General features: G+C 31.3%; 1 protein-coding gene across 1 annotated transcript; it reads right to left on the bottom strand.

Annotated features, from left to right (window-relative positions):
- Positions 1-288: 288 nt before the first annotated feature.
- On the bottom strand, positions 289-15,155 carry LOC141481295 (endoplasmic reticulum mannosyl-oligosaccharide 1,2-alpha-mannosidase-like). The gene is given in 9 exon segments (XM_074172689.1): positions 289-654; positions 1,883-2,174; positions 3,957-4,144; positions 10,291-10,479; positions 10,539-10,687; positions 11,166-11,351; positions 14,588-14,787; positions 14,789-14,901; positions 14,953-15,155. Coding segments are annotated over 9 exon segments (1,770 nt in total). The 5' UTR covers positions 15,046-15,155; the 3' UTR covers positions 289-294.
- Between the last annotated feature and the right edge of the window lie 903 nt (positions 15,156-16,058).

Below are 16,058 nucleotides of genomic sequence, written 5' to 3'. Positions count from 1 at the left end.
ACAAAAATGTGAATATTAAATGTTTCATCAGGCTTCAGGAGTGAATTGGTATACCACTAAACCCACTACTTTTTGACTAGTTTATAAAAGATGTTATTACTTGAATGATAATGCTTTGTTACTAATTTCTTGAACATCATAAGTATATAACATATTTTGACATTGTAATGGTGTGTTCTACTTGTAATTCACAACAATCAAATACACTATCCCATGATTTCTGATCTCTACATTTACTTTGAAAGTAAAGAGCAAGGACTAGAGAAATTCAGAGTAAAATCAAATGAGGAATAATCAACTCAGATGTATGGGCAGTGGATGAGCTTCTGAATTGATAACATATTCGTCCAAATTTAATAATTTTGGATCGTCACTAAATAACAAGTACAAATACTTCAATGTTTCACTAAGGAAGAACGATTCCATCATGTCTCTCGGTCTCACATTAGCAGTATTTTTGACGTTGCCTATGGAAGTATATCCGTTGACGACTTTGGTATATTTCTCAAAGGCTTGGAAGATCTTCCAACCCCACTCTTGATAAGTGGAATCGTTTGTGAACTGATACATGTACCAGAGGCTTTCGATGAATTCTGGTCGAAGAAGATTGTGAGCATCATTTGATTTTACATGTAGGTCGTTTGGATTTTCACCCTGAAATAAATTAATGAATCTAAAACATTACTGATAACTTACATATCAAAATGTGCAATGAATTACCATAAATTATAAAATACTGCACTTTCCCTATGATTTTAATAAATTTGTGAAAAGTCAAAGGATATTATAGCCTAGACGAGTTTTATTGTGAAACTGTCAAACTGACATGGATGAAGGACTTTATGGAAATGAAGGTGATAATGAATTATCAATGTTATGTTCAGATAATTACACATTTAAAGTTCTAAAAACAATATCCATATGTAATAACAATACATATTACAGAGTAGCTCAACTGAATATTTAATTAAATGTACACAATATCAACAATTCCCCGTAAACATGTTGATCATTCTCTATCACAGTTTATACAACATCAACGCTTTTTGAACGGCCAATAACATTCAGGAGATTCATTCCTGATGGCCTTGCTTGAATTTAGCAATCTAGTTATAAAAAGGTACAGTAATTACCAATATGATTCACTTAAATGTGCCAAAGAGAACTCTCAGAAATAATGACATGTTTCATGTTTTCTTCCATTATACAAATTATGGAAGGCACTCGTCTATCGAACGTTTATTTACTTAGAAAGTTAAATGACAAAAATCTACATGTAGAGATCACAGGTATAGGCCTGCCAAAATTCAAATGTCTCTGAGAGCGACTTAAAAATTAATTATACACCAAACTTTTAATGTATATGCTTATTACTTTATATATATATATATATATATATATATATATATATATATATATATATATATATATATATATATATATATTTATATTATTCTCCCTATTTATCTTTGTATGTTTAATTGTATAATTCTGTTTATCTTACCGCTTTTACTCATTTTCATAAACTTGAGTTCAATTTGACTCTCACTTTTACATTTTTAGTATTTTCTTTAATTTTTGAATTGTATATGAATATTTATTATATTTGATATTGTACTATCATAAAAGGGATGATCCCGTGCAAAAATAAATACTAAAATGATGTCAGTTGAACCAGTATTGTTGAATTAGGCCATGAAGGAAATCGTATAAAATCATTGTTTATAACCTTTGAAGCATAATTTCACAATGAAAATTGTTTAATTTTCCACTAGTATTATAGCACACTGCGATTCTACAATTTTCAGTTCTACTCGAGCATTACTGTGAACATGGTGTGAATTTTCCAAAAAAAAAAAACAAATCTCTCAGAAGTACTCACCTGTATATTAAAATAAGTAATCTCAGGTGCTAGGAATGTAGGTTGCTGGACATAAGTTTGATAACAGGTTTTCATGAGATCATTGGCAAGCCTAAGATGCTTCTTTGGTAAACCGTTGTGAACTCCCAAAGCCAAAGTTCCTGGTAAGTAACAAGTAAGATGATCCATTTTTGGTTTGAAATCTCTACCTCCTCCCAGGAGTTCACCGATGAAAGTATATCCCTTTGGAACAGAAACTCTTAAAAGATGTTTCTCTATCCCATCTATACTTTCAATAAAATCATCCTTCAAACTGAAATTTCACATGTATTAATTTTATTTGGAGTTAAAGGAGGTGTTTTTTAAGGAGACAATCTGGGATGTTCTCAGTAAAGGTGAAATATTTTGCAAGTAATCAATCAGTTCATTTACTTGATATCTCATTATATGGATTTAAAATTACTATTAAATTTACTTATTTATTCATGGTGGTAAAGGATATTCACGATAAAAAGAGAATGACGTCATTTTTGGTAATTTTGTATATCCAACACAACAACGTTAAAATTCCCAATGAAATGCGTTCAATAGCAACGAAACTAGTAAAATTCCATTTTGTAAGTTACTCAACTGATAATAAAATTTCAGAAGTGATAAGCTTGCAGAAAAATATGGGCATCAAGTGCTTCGTCTTCCACCGTATCACTGTATGTTTAATCCCATCAAACATATTTGGGGATTAACCAAAATTTTTTAAAGGAATAATGTGGGAAGAGATGGCACTTCAGCTGACAAATCCCGGGCTATATGGAAAGAAGATTTAAAAAAAGGTTCACCTGATGTAGGTATGGGCTGAAACTATTCAACATACCGAACAAAACAAATTATATTGAGATAGAGAAGTTGTAATTAAAAAATATATACAATTAAACGAATTAAAATAAAGTATTTTATTTTTCATTACTTATTATGAAAAAAAATTGAAGTGCGACTCTAACTGAATTTCAACTATGTAATTTGATAGTGAATAAGGTTAATAGCAATGAAATGAATCAACAGAGCAAAAAAAATTAAAAGTTTGAAATAGTGCACGTTGGCAATGCCGTAACTTGTCATCTTGTGACGTCATTCTCTTCTTAACGGGAATATCCTATAGATGATTAAAGAGCCTCAATTCCATGGTATAGGCTGTTCACGTTAAGAAGAGAATGACGTCATTTTTGGTAATTTTGTATATCCAACATAACGTTAAAATTCCCACTGAAATGCGCTCAACAGCAATGAAACTAGTAACATTTCATTTTGTAAGTTGCTTAACTGATAGTAAAATTTCAGACGTTGCCGAATCAAAAGAAACTCGAAAACTGTCAGTCTTTCTTTTATTTTGAGAACTAATAATTTCTTTTGATAAGACCTGCTTATATTCAATATGCCTAAAGCATTGTCGAAATAGTCTCAACAACTACTGATGAAAAAATTCACATACGAAACATAAAAATGTTTTTTTTTCTCATTATAGTGTTAGTAAGTTTTGATAAAGATTTTTATTTAGTATACCGGCCAGTTACATTCAATGGATGCCCATACATCATCAATTTGTGCATCCGATCCAAGTCCACAAACTGGTAGAAACGATATAACTTGTGCTCCGAACAGTCTAACCTTTTAATGAGGTATTGCTTTTATCTATTTAATTTGAGAATAAGTAAATAGCCCATCTTACGAATTTGGGTTCACCGTAACTCATTGATTATTCTACAAAAACAAACTTGATGAAGACAACAATCGGCGGGACCGCTTCAGTTTCAAGTTCAACTACCAAACAAAACAATCTTACATTTATGCTATCTTTATTTTAACCTCTTTTGTGAGTAATACCATGCTTTTTTCTACATAATTCTTTTAATTAAATCAATAATTGTAGAGTTTCCCGTGAGACAATAAAAGCCTCGAAATTTGAACAAGACATTGAATATGCATAAACTAACGGATATAAGCACTGACGATTCTGTTCTTTAATGTGACATATTGTGATCTAAACACTCCTGGTTCTTTCAAAGAACAGAAGTATATATGAAACTTCAATAATACTCACTAGTCTATAGATTTACCAGTTTGAATCCACTGTTTAAGTAAATATTCATAATAACTATCACCTCTAGCTCCTAAAGTAATAGAAGCATACGATCTGAATTGACCAGTATTTGCATTGATGAATATTGGAACTAAACCATCTTTCTTTTCCAGTTTATGAAGCAACCTCGATACTTTATCCACTGCAATCTGAAATAAAATGGTAACGTTATTAAAACATTCAACAGCAACAATATAACTAGATCAAAAATGTGGTTGATAAGTGGTGCTTTCACTATCTAAAGAATTGTACAATTGTTATGAAACTGTAATTAGAAAAACGAATATTGAAAAATGAAATTCAGTTTTGGACTGACTGAATTATATTAATGTGTTTGAAAAAAAAAATTACTTGAAAATAAAATAAGTCTTGTAAGGAAAATTTACAAGAAATATGCGAAGTGGTTTTATTTTTATGTTGTCTGTCAGTTGAATGTTGTCAAGCCTTCAAAATGATATTCATCAACTGGCTAATTATATGGTTTATATTACATGGAGGCCCACCTTTGCACCACCGTTTCAGCCAATGTGACTCCATTACAACACTGACATTTTTACAAAAATAGACCATAGTTGTGTCATCAACAAATAATCTAATTCACTAAATTTAATTTTGATACTGAATTTATGTAAATGAGCAAAAATGTAAGTCCAAGAATAGATTAGGCATGCCACATGAAATGTGGCATGCCTCATCTATTCAACTTGATTTCTTTCAGATAAACAATTTTTGATACCAGGTGAAGACTTTATCTCTGCTACCAATTTTTTTAGGTAAACTGTTATGATTTATTTATCAAAAGTTTTGCATATGTCCCCTGATAAAAATCCATACTTGCATTATCTCTCCATTATTTTTCTTTTTCATATTTAAAAAAATATTATTCAAACATTATATATTTATTTCTAGGCTTCATCTCTGTACACCTTATTACATAATGGAAATCCTAACATCTGCCAATCATTTGGAAAATTGTGGGGAAGTATGTTTATGCATGCATAGAAAATTCAAAAACCATATCAAGTGAATGGCAAATGCTAAATATAAATTTCAATTTGAAAAATTTTCACATTGAAATTGGAGAAAGTGATGGTCCGCCGTACTGAGTAGATGTTTTGTGTTCGCTCCGATACATTTAACAAATTTATTAGTTTGTCAGTGCTAGGTTGAATTGTTCCTCATCCATATATACAGAACTGCCATTTATAACCGTTTAATAACTGTGTTATAACTTCTCGAAATGCCTGGAGGTTCCATTACTGTAAAAGAACACAACTGCCGTGTTGATAAGTTTAGTGAACAATTCCAGAAGGGACTTCAAGAGATCAGGAATAATATCCCAACAAAACAAACAGCAAGTACAACTAATCTTGATATCGAAGTTTTTCTTGAAAGGCTAAATTCCTTTGAAAAAAATATGAATAGTTCCCTCATGGATTTAAAAAATGACCTGGAGTCTTTACGTAAAGACGTAATAGAAGTGACTTCAAGAGTAAATAGATTTGAAATCCAAAGAAACTTCAATTATCTTGTCATTCATGGCCTTAATGAGGGAGATTTAAATCAATTTGATATTATCTCGAATTTTTTGTCTGCTAAAATGAGAACCGATATCACTAAACACGATATCAGTCAGATATATAGATTAGGAGAAAAAACTGCTCAAGTCAAGAAACCAAGGCCACTAGTAATTCAGTTTTGCCGCCGTTTGACGAGAATTTTAATATTTAACAACAAGAAGAATATAAGATAATATAAGAATAATATAAGAAGTTTTGATAAAAATATTGATGAATTCAAAATTTTTCTTCAAAATGTCAAAACTAGCTTTGACTGCCTAGTTTTAACAGAAACTAGAAAATTTTAGAAAAAAGTTTATATAACCTTCCAAATTACTCAATTATTTACAACCAGGGAGAATTTAATCAAAATGATGGTACCATAGTATATATAAAAAACGGTTATGATTTTCAATACATCATTGAAGTAGAACATATAAAATTTTAAAAGACATAGCCAATGAATTCAATAATAAATTTGTAGACGTCGGAAAGAGTTTATCGATCAAAACACCTAGGAACCCCAACTACACCCCAATCACTATTAATATACCTAACTCCTTAGTTTTAATTCCAACGGATAAAAATGAGTTAAATTTTATTATTAATGAATTAAAAAATAATAAATTACCAGGGAACGATAAAATCAGAGCGGAAGTTTTGAAAGCTATTTCAAAATTCATTTTAGAACCCTTAGTATTCATAATAAATAGATGTTTGTCACTTGGTATCTGGCCAAACGCTCTCAAAACAACAATAGTCACGCCTATCCATAAAAAAGGTGATAAAACCCAAATCGGTAACTATAGACCTATTTCGCTTATTACCCACCTCTCAAAAATCTTCGAAAAATTAGTGAAGAAAAGATTATGTTCATTTATCAATAAATATAAACTTATTTCGACCAAACAATTTGGATTCAAAGAAAAAACATCTACCGAAGATGCGATACTTGAACTAACAGAAATAGTACACAAATCCTTAGAAAAAGGAAAACCTTCACTTTGCCTGTTATCGGCCTAAAAAAAGCTTTCGATACGGTTGACCACCAATTACTATTACAAACACTGAACAATAATGAAGTCAGAGGTATACGTTCGAAATTATTTGAAAGTTATCTACAAAACAGAAAACAAGTTGTTAGAATAGCAGATAAAGATAACTGAAAAGTGTTTTCGGTATTCTTCCTCTTTCTGTTATTTACTTTTGATATATAATTGATTCTTTGTTTGATCTGTTACTAATAATAAATTATATCTCTTACATTTTGAAAATCTTTGTACATTACCGATCTATTTCATCCGTTTTTCCTCTGTTATATTAAAAAAAATATTTGCCGTATTTCTTTATTTTCAATACTTATATCATGGATATAATTAATGAGTAAACAATCTGCTTTTCCCGAATTTGAAATTTAACGTTTCCGTTATAAAAATTGCTCATCTGAATCTCAGGTCAATTTTTACAGGCTTTAATGACCTCATTGTACTTATACATGAGAACAAATTTGACATTGTAATGGTCTCTGAAACGTGGCTGACCGATTAGTTTGATTCTAACTTGTTCAAATTTATGGTTACAAGTTCATACGTGAAGATAGAAAAGGGAGAGGTGGGGGTGTCGGAATTTATTTAGAAATGATTTGAAGTACAACAAAATAACTTTTGATTTTGTGGTTGAAGAATCTCTTGAATTCATCTTTATTGAAGTGAAACTTGGATGTAGGAGTCTGGCCTTAGGGGTATTTTATAGGCCTCCAAATACTAATTTTTTGAGCATGATTGGTGACCTTGATGATATTTTATACACTGTTTGTATCTGAGGATGTGATATACATGGGAGACTTCAACGTTGACCTTTTCAAACTTCCCAATCCCCTACTCAACTGCTTTGAATGTTACAATTTAGAACAAATTTTTAATGAGCCTACTAGAATCACCAACCTTTCTAGCACGCTCATTGATCCGATTTTCGTTAGTAATAATAATCATGTTGTAAGATCTGGTACTTTATCATCCCAAGGCATTTCAGATCACAGGCTATTTTACGTTGAATATTTAACAAAGAAATTCAAAATAGAACCCAAACTTGTAACATACCGCTGTTTCGACAATTTCACTTTGCATACTTTTTTATCAGATTTATACCAGTTGCCGTGGTTCAAAATTATAAGTGAAAATGATATTGATATAAATTGTACAATTTCAATTCATTTTAATATTTACTTTTGACAGACACGCCCCTCTTGAAAAAGTTAGAATTACCAAACCACCTGCTCCTTGGCTCACTCAAAATCTCAGACTTCTTATGAAAGAACGTGATAAAGCCTTTCAAAAATTAAAAAAAAGTAAATCTGTTAATGATCGTATGAGGTATAAAGAATTGAGAAATTATACCTTGTCAATAGTTAGAACTGAAAAAAGGACATATCTCAAGTCTGTCTGTTCTGAAAAAATACCACGCAAAACCTGGAATGCTCTTTCTAACCTCAATGTTCGTTCAAAAAAACAATATTCATTACCCAATCACCTCTCGAATCCCGATGAAATAAACAACTATTTTGGCCAATTCGTACAAAATGTTTCTAATAATTGATGAAAATATTGAATTTTATAGCAATAATTATTTAATCAGGCAAGATAACTTCTCATTTCGATTCGCTACTGAAGAAGCTATTCATGAAATCCTCAATGATATTAAAAGTCAAGCTTCAGGGGTTGATAATATTTCAATCAGAATGTTGAAACTTTGTAGCCCGTTTATAGATAAATATATTACACATATCATCAATTGTTGTTTTGAACGTTCATATTTTCCAGACTTGTGGAAAATGGCCATTGGGAAACCCATTCCCAAGAATAATGATCCAGCTAGTTATTCTGATCTCAGAATTATCAGTATACTTCCAACCATGAGTAAAATTTTTGAAAGAGTTATTTATTTACAAATTAATGAATATTTCAATACCAATAAGACAACAATACCCAACATTCGAAGAGCACGGACTCCAGGACCTTTTGGACGTTCTCCAACTGTCAGATCGTTTTCTGTTGAAGGATCTGTACAACTGCGTCTGTGGGTGGATCAGTTGTAACGTAATGACGCCAGACAATGTGAGCGACCTCTATCAGTGGTCTCTGGAGACAGGACTACAGCAGCTCAGGATGGATGCCGTCAGATTCGCTCTGACCGTCGGGGTCGATGAATATCAGAGATTGGAAATGTTTCAGGAGTTATTCGACCTGACTCACAAGGAGAAGCTCTCGAAGGATATTTCACAAGACATTCTTGAGGGATTTGATAAGGGAATGATTAGCACTCTGGTACTACTAGATTTTTCGAAAGCATTCGTTACCATCAATCATGAGCTGATTTGCATGAAACTCAAATATTATGGTTTTGATAGTGCTGCCTAATTTCTCATCTGGTCTTATTTAATTGGTCGATCTCAGAAAGTTGTTGTTGATGGTCATCACTCCTTACCTCTTGATATTCTATCAGGAGTACCACAGGGTTTCATTTTGGGACCTTTATTGGTCATCATTTATACTACTGACATTATCTCGTCATCATGAAATGTAAAATATAGGCGTATGCTGATGACATACAATTAAACATGCACTTTAAAATCGATGAGTGTGCTGACGCAGAAAATCTCTTCAACACAGATCTTGATTTGATTAATGGGCTACCAAGTGAACATGATTTGAAAGTTAATCCTAATAAAACAATGATGATGCACTTTGGATCGCAGAAGAATCGTAAATTTGCAGAAAACAATTTCCGTTTAGAACTAGGTCTCACTATCTTGACTCCTGTCAAACTTAGGGGTCATGCTTGACACTGATCTTAGATTCACTAGTCATGTTAAAAATTTAATGAAAAAAGCTTATATGTCATTGAAACTGTTATACTGTAATCGTTTTATTTTGAGCCAACCTCTAAAAAGAATGCTCTGTGATAGTTTGGTGCTAAGCCATTTCAACTACTGTAACTTCATATATGGGCCATACTTATATGATTCAGATAAAAAAAGAATACAAAAAGTGCAAAATTCTTGTTGCCGCCTAATTTATGGACTTCGTAAGTATGATTCAATTTCTGAAGCCTTTAAAAACTCCCGCTGGCACAATATGAAAAACCGTATGATTCATCATTTGGGTTGTTTTGTCCATAAATTGATCACCCTTCCCCATTCTCCTCTTTTAATACAAAAACTAATTCTGCGTGAAAATATTCACTCAAGAAACATTAGACATAAAAACAAATTAACTATGCCACAACATCGCACTGCACAGTTTCAGAGATCATTTCTTTTTGGTGCTGTAAAACTCTATAATTCATTGCCTGAGCAATTGAAGAGATTCAATATCAGGAAATTCAAATACAAATATAAAAATTATATCTATGATAGTCAGTAATGTCAACTTTTGCTTTTTAGACAACAGATCAATTAAATTAAATTATTTATCACCTATCTTTAGAAGGTAATCACAAATTATTATTTTATTTACGGTTCTCATTTCGTACCATCACTGTTAATTGCTTTTATTTTTGTATGTTTGCGTGCATTTTGGAGTGGTGCTTGTTGGTTGAGTTAGAGTAGCTTTGAGCTAGACTTCGCCAAGGAGTACCAGAATCTCCTGTAACCTATTTTCATTTTCAAATATATCTTTGTATTGTTTTTTTGTATTATCAATAAAGCCGATTTATTATTATTATTATTATAAAATTACCTCATATTTTGGATCTCCTGTAGCCCTACTTAAATCCCTGAACTCCAGCTGTATTGTACTAACTTCTGAAGTACTACTATCAGGAGACCATTTTGGAGCATGAGGTTTTCTAGTTCTCAAATTTATATCCGAAAACGGAATTCCCGATTCTGAATCGAAACTTGGAAGAAGCCGATCAGCCAAATCCACCTAGAAAAAAATTTGAGGAATAATATGAATTTACTAGAAAAAAAAGTAAATGTACTCACAGCCTTCTCTAAAAACATTTCATCTTTGGAAAAATGATATATACTAAGCAGGCCACCTAAGACCCTTATCGTAACTTCAAATAAATTGACATCTTTATCGATATCAAAATTCAGTTCGTTCTTTACCCAGTCTCTTGCCTCTTTGAACTCTGGAATGAAAGTTTATGTAGCAGTTCTGAATACTTTTATACTTAAATTGAAAAGTATATAAATTTAGAAGAAAAAACATTAACACTCTAGCTGCTTCAGAAATGTCTCGTTCAAAAATTATACTTGTTGATATATAATGTACCACGTGACAATGAAATCATTGTACACAATTGAAAACCAGATCACTTTTTTGCATTGGCCTGTAGAGCCAATGGGTTCACACACAACAATGGCACAATCATCATAGCACATTCTTGTCCTGAATTCTTATTGAGATATCAATCAGTATGAGTAGCTTTGCAATTAACTGTGTTACCTAGTTTTTTGTCAGTTTTTCTATCAACCAGTACACCCAGAAATGGTATCTTTCCTTCCTTTTCCATGGTAAACTGTTCTAACGCTTGTACAAATAACACAATGACACTTATGTTACTTGTAGATCAAATCAACTTGAACAACTTTCAAAAAATCTATTACCTTCCTTGAGTCCCATAATAAATATTGTATCAAGTGAATCAACGATCGTAAGTCCCAGTCCGAACCAATCACTGTAGCCCTCAGAGATTGGTTTAAGGTTATCGTGCCCCCATGCGTATTGCTTGTATCCTTTCCAGGCATGTTTGAATGCTTTAACCACTGCCTTCTGCCTTGAAGTAGTTGGACCTGGAAAAAATGATTCGAATAAAACATCACAATTATTTAATCAGCGATTACAATACAAACAACTGAAATTGTGTTTCAGCGAAAAATTAAAATATTGTTTCCTTTTGATTTTAGGTGGTACTTAAGGATGTACTATTCATCATCCAAAGATCATTCTTCATAAGCCAAGTGATCAGTGAATCCCAGAATGATGCATTTAAACAGAGAGTCTTCAGAATTTGAAAAGTAAATCTCGATATTTCATCAGTGTTTTTGCTCTCTTTTCCTATTTGTGATACTTAGTGCAAAAGTAAGCCTTATATATTTATATCATAAAAGTCTATGTCAATTGATTCAAAAGATCCAATCAAATTCCATAATGAAAATATTAAATACACTATGAAAAATGATAAATGAAACTTTCTATGTTTTTTAATACTTTTATTCGTAACTAATGTTGTTACTGCAGTTTCATCCTATAAGGAGTAGCTGAATACACTCCTAGTGCAAAATTTCTGTCTCATTCTAAATGAAAATTCATCATGGACATAACATATTGAAACAATAAGAAAGAAAATTAAATGAAAATAAAAAAAATAAAATAAAATAATTACAACCATTAATATACCTTGATTGATTTACTTTTCATTAATATATGATTTTATCAATAGTTTCGACTTTTGAGTGACTTTGTTTCCAAACACAGAGCAAAATGCCAAGATTTGACTTCAGACTTGTGATCAGCAGACAAAAATATTCAAAGTTTATTATTAATAAATTTATTTGAAAGAGAAATTTCCAATGCCAAAACAAAGTAACTGACATGGAAAGAAAAAGTGGATTGTATGCACATATGTACATGTTTGGAAGCATTTTCAGAGTCAGTCTATTCATCATTTTCTTCACTAGAAATTTGGCATACTTACAACACAGTATCTACCTGAAAAATATATAATAAATCTTTGTTTTTTTACACTTTTATTAGTAACTAATGCTGTTAATGCAGTTTCGCCCTATAAGGACATTTATAACTAATGTTGTACTGCAGTTTCGTCCTATAAGAACATTTGTACCTAATGTTGTACTGCAGTTTCGTCCGATAAGTACATTTTCAAACAATTACAATAAACTTTTTTTTGCTAGAAATACAGTGTTATATACTGAACATATAATATAAGATTATCAGAAAAATATGTCGTTCATATTGACTGTAGCATCAGTTTTCAAATATTTACATTATTATTAAATTGAATTTTTTTTTACAAATTGAGTGCACCTGATCTCAGAATGAGATCATTTTGTGTTTGAACACTCAGTAGATAATATATTATAAACCTAAATAATATAATAGATATAATAAAAAAAATAATCTAAAATTATCGGATGTTAAGAGACTGAACTAATAGTATAAGAAATTGAGTAACTGAGAGAATAGCAGAATATAATGTATATTGACATTCATTCTATGAGTACTTTAAGAGATTTAGAGTACATGAAAATTAAGGATATCATCTTTTTGCAGAACAGTTTGTAACTACAAATATTTTTGATGGACTCTGGGATGTAATTGTAAATTTTAGGGCCATTAAATGCTATCGACTTCTTATAGAGGGTAGAATTAGGACGGGGGATATTTAAATTTTTGAGACCTTTTTGTCTTGTACTGTGATTGTTGGAAGTTTTTTGGTGTTGTGTTCTATTTTTATGAATGAATTTCGCAATATGAAAAATATACAGATGTGTTAAATCGAGCATTTTCCTTTCTATAAATATCTGTTCGTTGGAAAATCTACGCCATTTTCTTAGTATTACTTTCAAAGTCCATTTCTGTGTGACTTTACTTTTATCTGATTAGTATACGCTGTTCCCCATACTATTATTCCATAAGACATTACAGATTCTACTAAAGATTTATAGGCTTATTTCAAAATTTTTCTGGAAGAATATCCCTGAGTTTATAAAATGCAAATACCAGTTATTAAGTTTGCTTTATTTTAATGTTCTTTGTGATTGTTTTAAAATATTCTTATAGGACAAGACTGTAGTAACGACATTAGTTACGAATAAAAGTGGTAAAAAAACAGAAAGTTCTCTAATCTATCATGATAATCTCCTACCCAGTAGTAACGGCTACATCCATCAATTTATTGACAGTATCTACCATTCATTTTGCTTTTTTCTTGGATTCTCTACACATCATTGATTCATTTAGTGAATCTAGAAACTAGATTAGGTAATGTAACCTAGTGATATCATATAAAGGGTTACATGTCATGAGTACCGATAATTTTCATGGTAATAGTGAAAAAAAAATAGCAAAAGTTTTAGACGCAAATAAGTGGTAGGAGAAATGAAAACATCAGGAAAAATGTTAAAGGAGAATACACTAGGAATACTTTTTCACTTGTGTAGATGACGGAACATTAAAAAAAAATCAGGATGCTTTGAATCTTAGACTATATGATGGAATCGGTCGGTACTTAAAAATCCATAAGGTATTCAGAAAATACTTTGTGAGATTTTCACTAAAAAGTTTTACAAAAAACCTCTGAAATATACCTCCTCAGACGATTTACAGAAGGATTTCAGTTTAGCAAATTTTTCTGAAGAAAACCTCATTGTATGTTATTCTGCTCTAAATTGAGTAGAAAATATTGATGTTGAAAATATAGAGGACGTTTGGTAAACTGGTCTAAATGTTATGGAATGATGTTTATTATTATTTGAAGTTAATATTCTTTTTGTGATTAATACAATCACAAGTTTATAGTGGTTCATTTGTATTATATGTTAGGTTTTAGGTTGTTCATGAAAAGTTTATTTTTTCTTTATTGCAACGTATACCTTAATTATATTTAAAAATATGGAACAAAAATGCCTTTAGTTTAGACAATCATCACATCTGGCCAAAATACATTTGGAATATTTTGAATACATTTCAATGGCAAAGTAAACTCAAAAAGTGATTTTTCATCAAATTAAATTTTTTTCACATTCTGTGTTTTGATATGGAGTAGCCGTGTTGAACTTTTAGCAGTGAATTCAAGGCTAACTTGGCTCATTTTAGCCTATCACCTGAACTAAAGTGATCATTAAATTATTGCTAGGGACTACAAGTTGAAAGATAAGACCTTATAGATCCTTATCTTTCACACAATTTAAACGTTTGATGGTTGCCTTTCATATTGGGGAGAAAACTGTTTAGCGAAAAAACACATTTCAATAAATTTTATTTTATCCAATTACCATTATTTTACCTGAAAAACGATGCTGAGTTCTAGGTGGCAGCAGTACTTGATTTCTGTTGACAGTATTGTCAACTTCAGCTCCCCCAGGTTCTTCTAATCCTTGGTTCTGTTGAACTATATCATCGACAGTGGGAACTGAATTAAAGTGGGAATCTCTGGAAGAGTCACCAGTATTTCTGGACGTATATTTTATTCTAACATTTTCACCCGTTTAACATGGCAAGCTGTCTTTCCCCAGACACCAAGTAAAATGCAGTTAATAACAATATAGCAAGAATACTGAAGATGAAGCTTCTTTGGCATTTTGACAGCTGATTCCAATACTATAAAATAAATGTCATTAAGAAGACAAATTTATCAATATATAAACATACCCTTTTCAAATTCTTTGTTTTCCGTTTGTCATTAGACAGCTCTGTTGGAACATCTACTCTGATGAAATCGGATAATTTTTTATTATAATTCATAATTCACCTAACTATATAAAAAACATATCTATATAACCTACAACCCATCATAGATAATCTCGACTTGATCGTGATCTGTACACGACACACCACTTTATCCACTTCAATGACAACTTCTGACAACTATGACAAGTGACAAGCCAAAGCGGTTTACAATGATTATACCAATATTAACCCCATTTGACACTGACATTTCAATGAACATTTGAGCATTTGAACCACAGACTACAGAGTTTACAATCAGTATTCTGTGATTTGAACATCAATTTGAGTAGAGCCATGCTACGTTTTGTAAACAAATGTTGATAATAAAATACTGAAAATTATTTGCAATTCATATAGAAATAAATAACAGTTCCTCTACAGTCCACAGTCTTGGGAAGTTTTGAAGATATTGGAGAGGCAAAAATAAGAGGAATTCCATATGTAGAAATGTTCGCGTTATTATGGCTAGAGGACTTTATTCTCCCTGGAAACAACCAATTGCTTTTTTTTCATTGAATCACAGCTACCAGCAGAAAATCTATGTGATATTTTGGATAAGTGCATTTCTAAATTATCCAATATAGGTCTGCATGTTGATGGCATTGTGAGTGACATGGGCTCTAACTTTTATGAATTGTCAAAGTTATTAGGGGTCACTTTAGAAGAATTTGAATTTGAGCTCGGTGGTAAAGAAAACTTGTTTATTATTTTGATCCAAGTCATTTGATGAAAGCAACTAAAAACAATTTTTTAAAACATTCATTTCATTTTGAAGGCAAAAGTACATCTTGGTCTTTTGTATGAGCAAGACATAGGTCAATTTTATAGATTCGCACCAAATCTTACCAAATCACATATCAATCCAAACAATTTTGACAAAATGAAAGTGAGTCTAGCAACACAAGTTCTAAGCCGTACAGTTGCCAGTGGAATGAATGCACTCGGGGCAATGGACTTACTTCCTGCTTCTTCTTTTGGTACAATACATGTGATAGAGACATTCAATAACCTTTTCGATTTGTTGAATT

The sequence above is a fragment of the Leptinotarsa decemlineata genome, unplaced genomic scaffold (assembly GCF_025532065.1).
Source record: "Leptinotarsa decemlineata unplaced genomic scaffold, Ldec_3_MD MMD2_tig00000133_RagTag_RagTag, whole genome shotgun sequence".
Classification (NCBI taxonomy): domain Eukaryota; kingdom Metazoa; phylum Arthropoda; class Insecta; order Coleoptera; family Chrysomelidae; genus Leptinotarsa; species Leptinotarsa decemlineata.
Note: the sequence above shows the minus strand (reverse complement) of the source record. Positions and strands in the feature narration are given on the sequence as shown.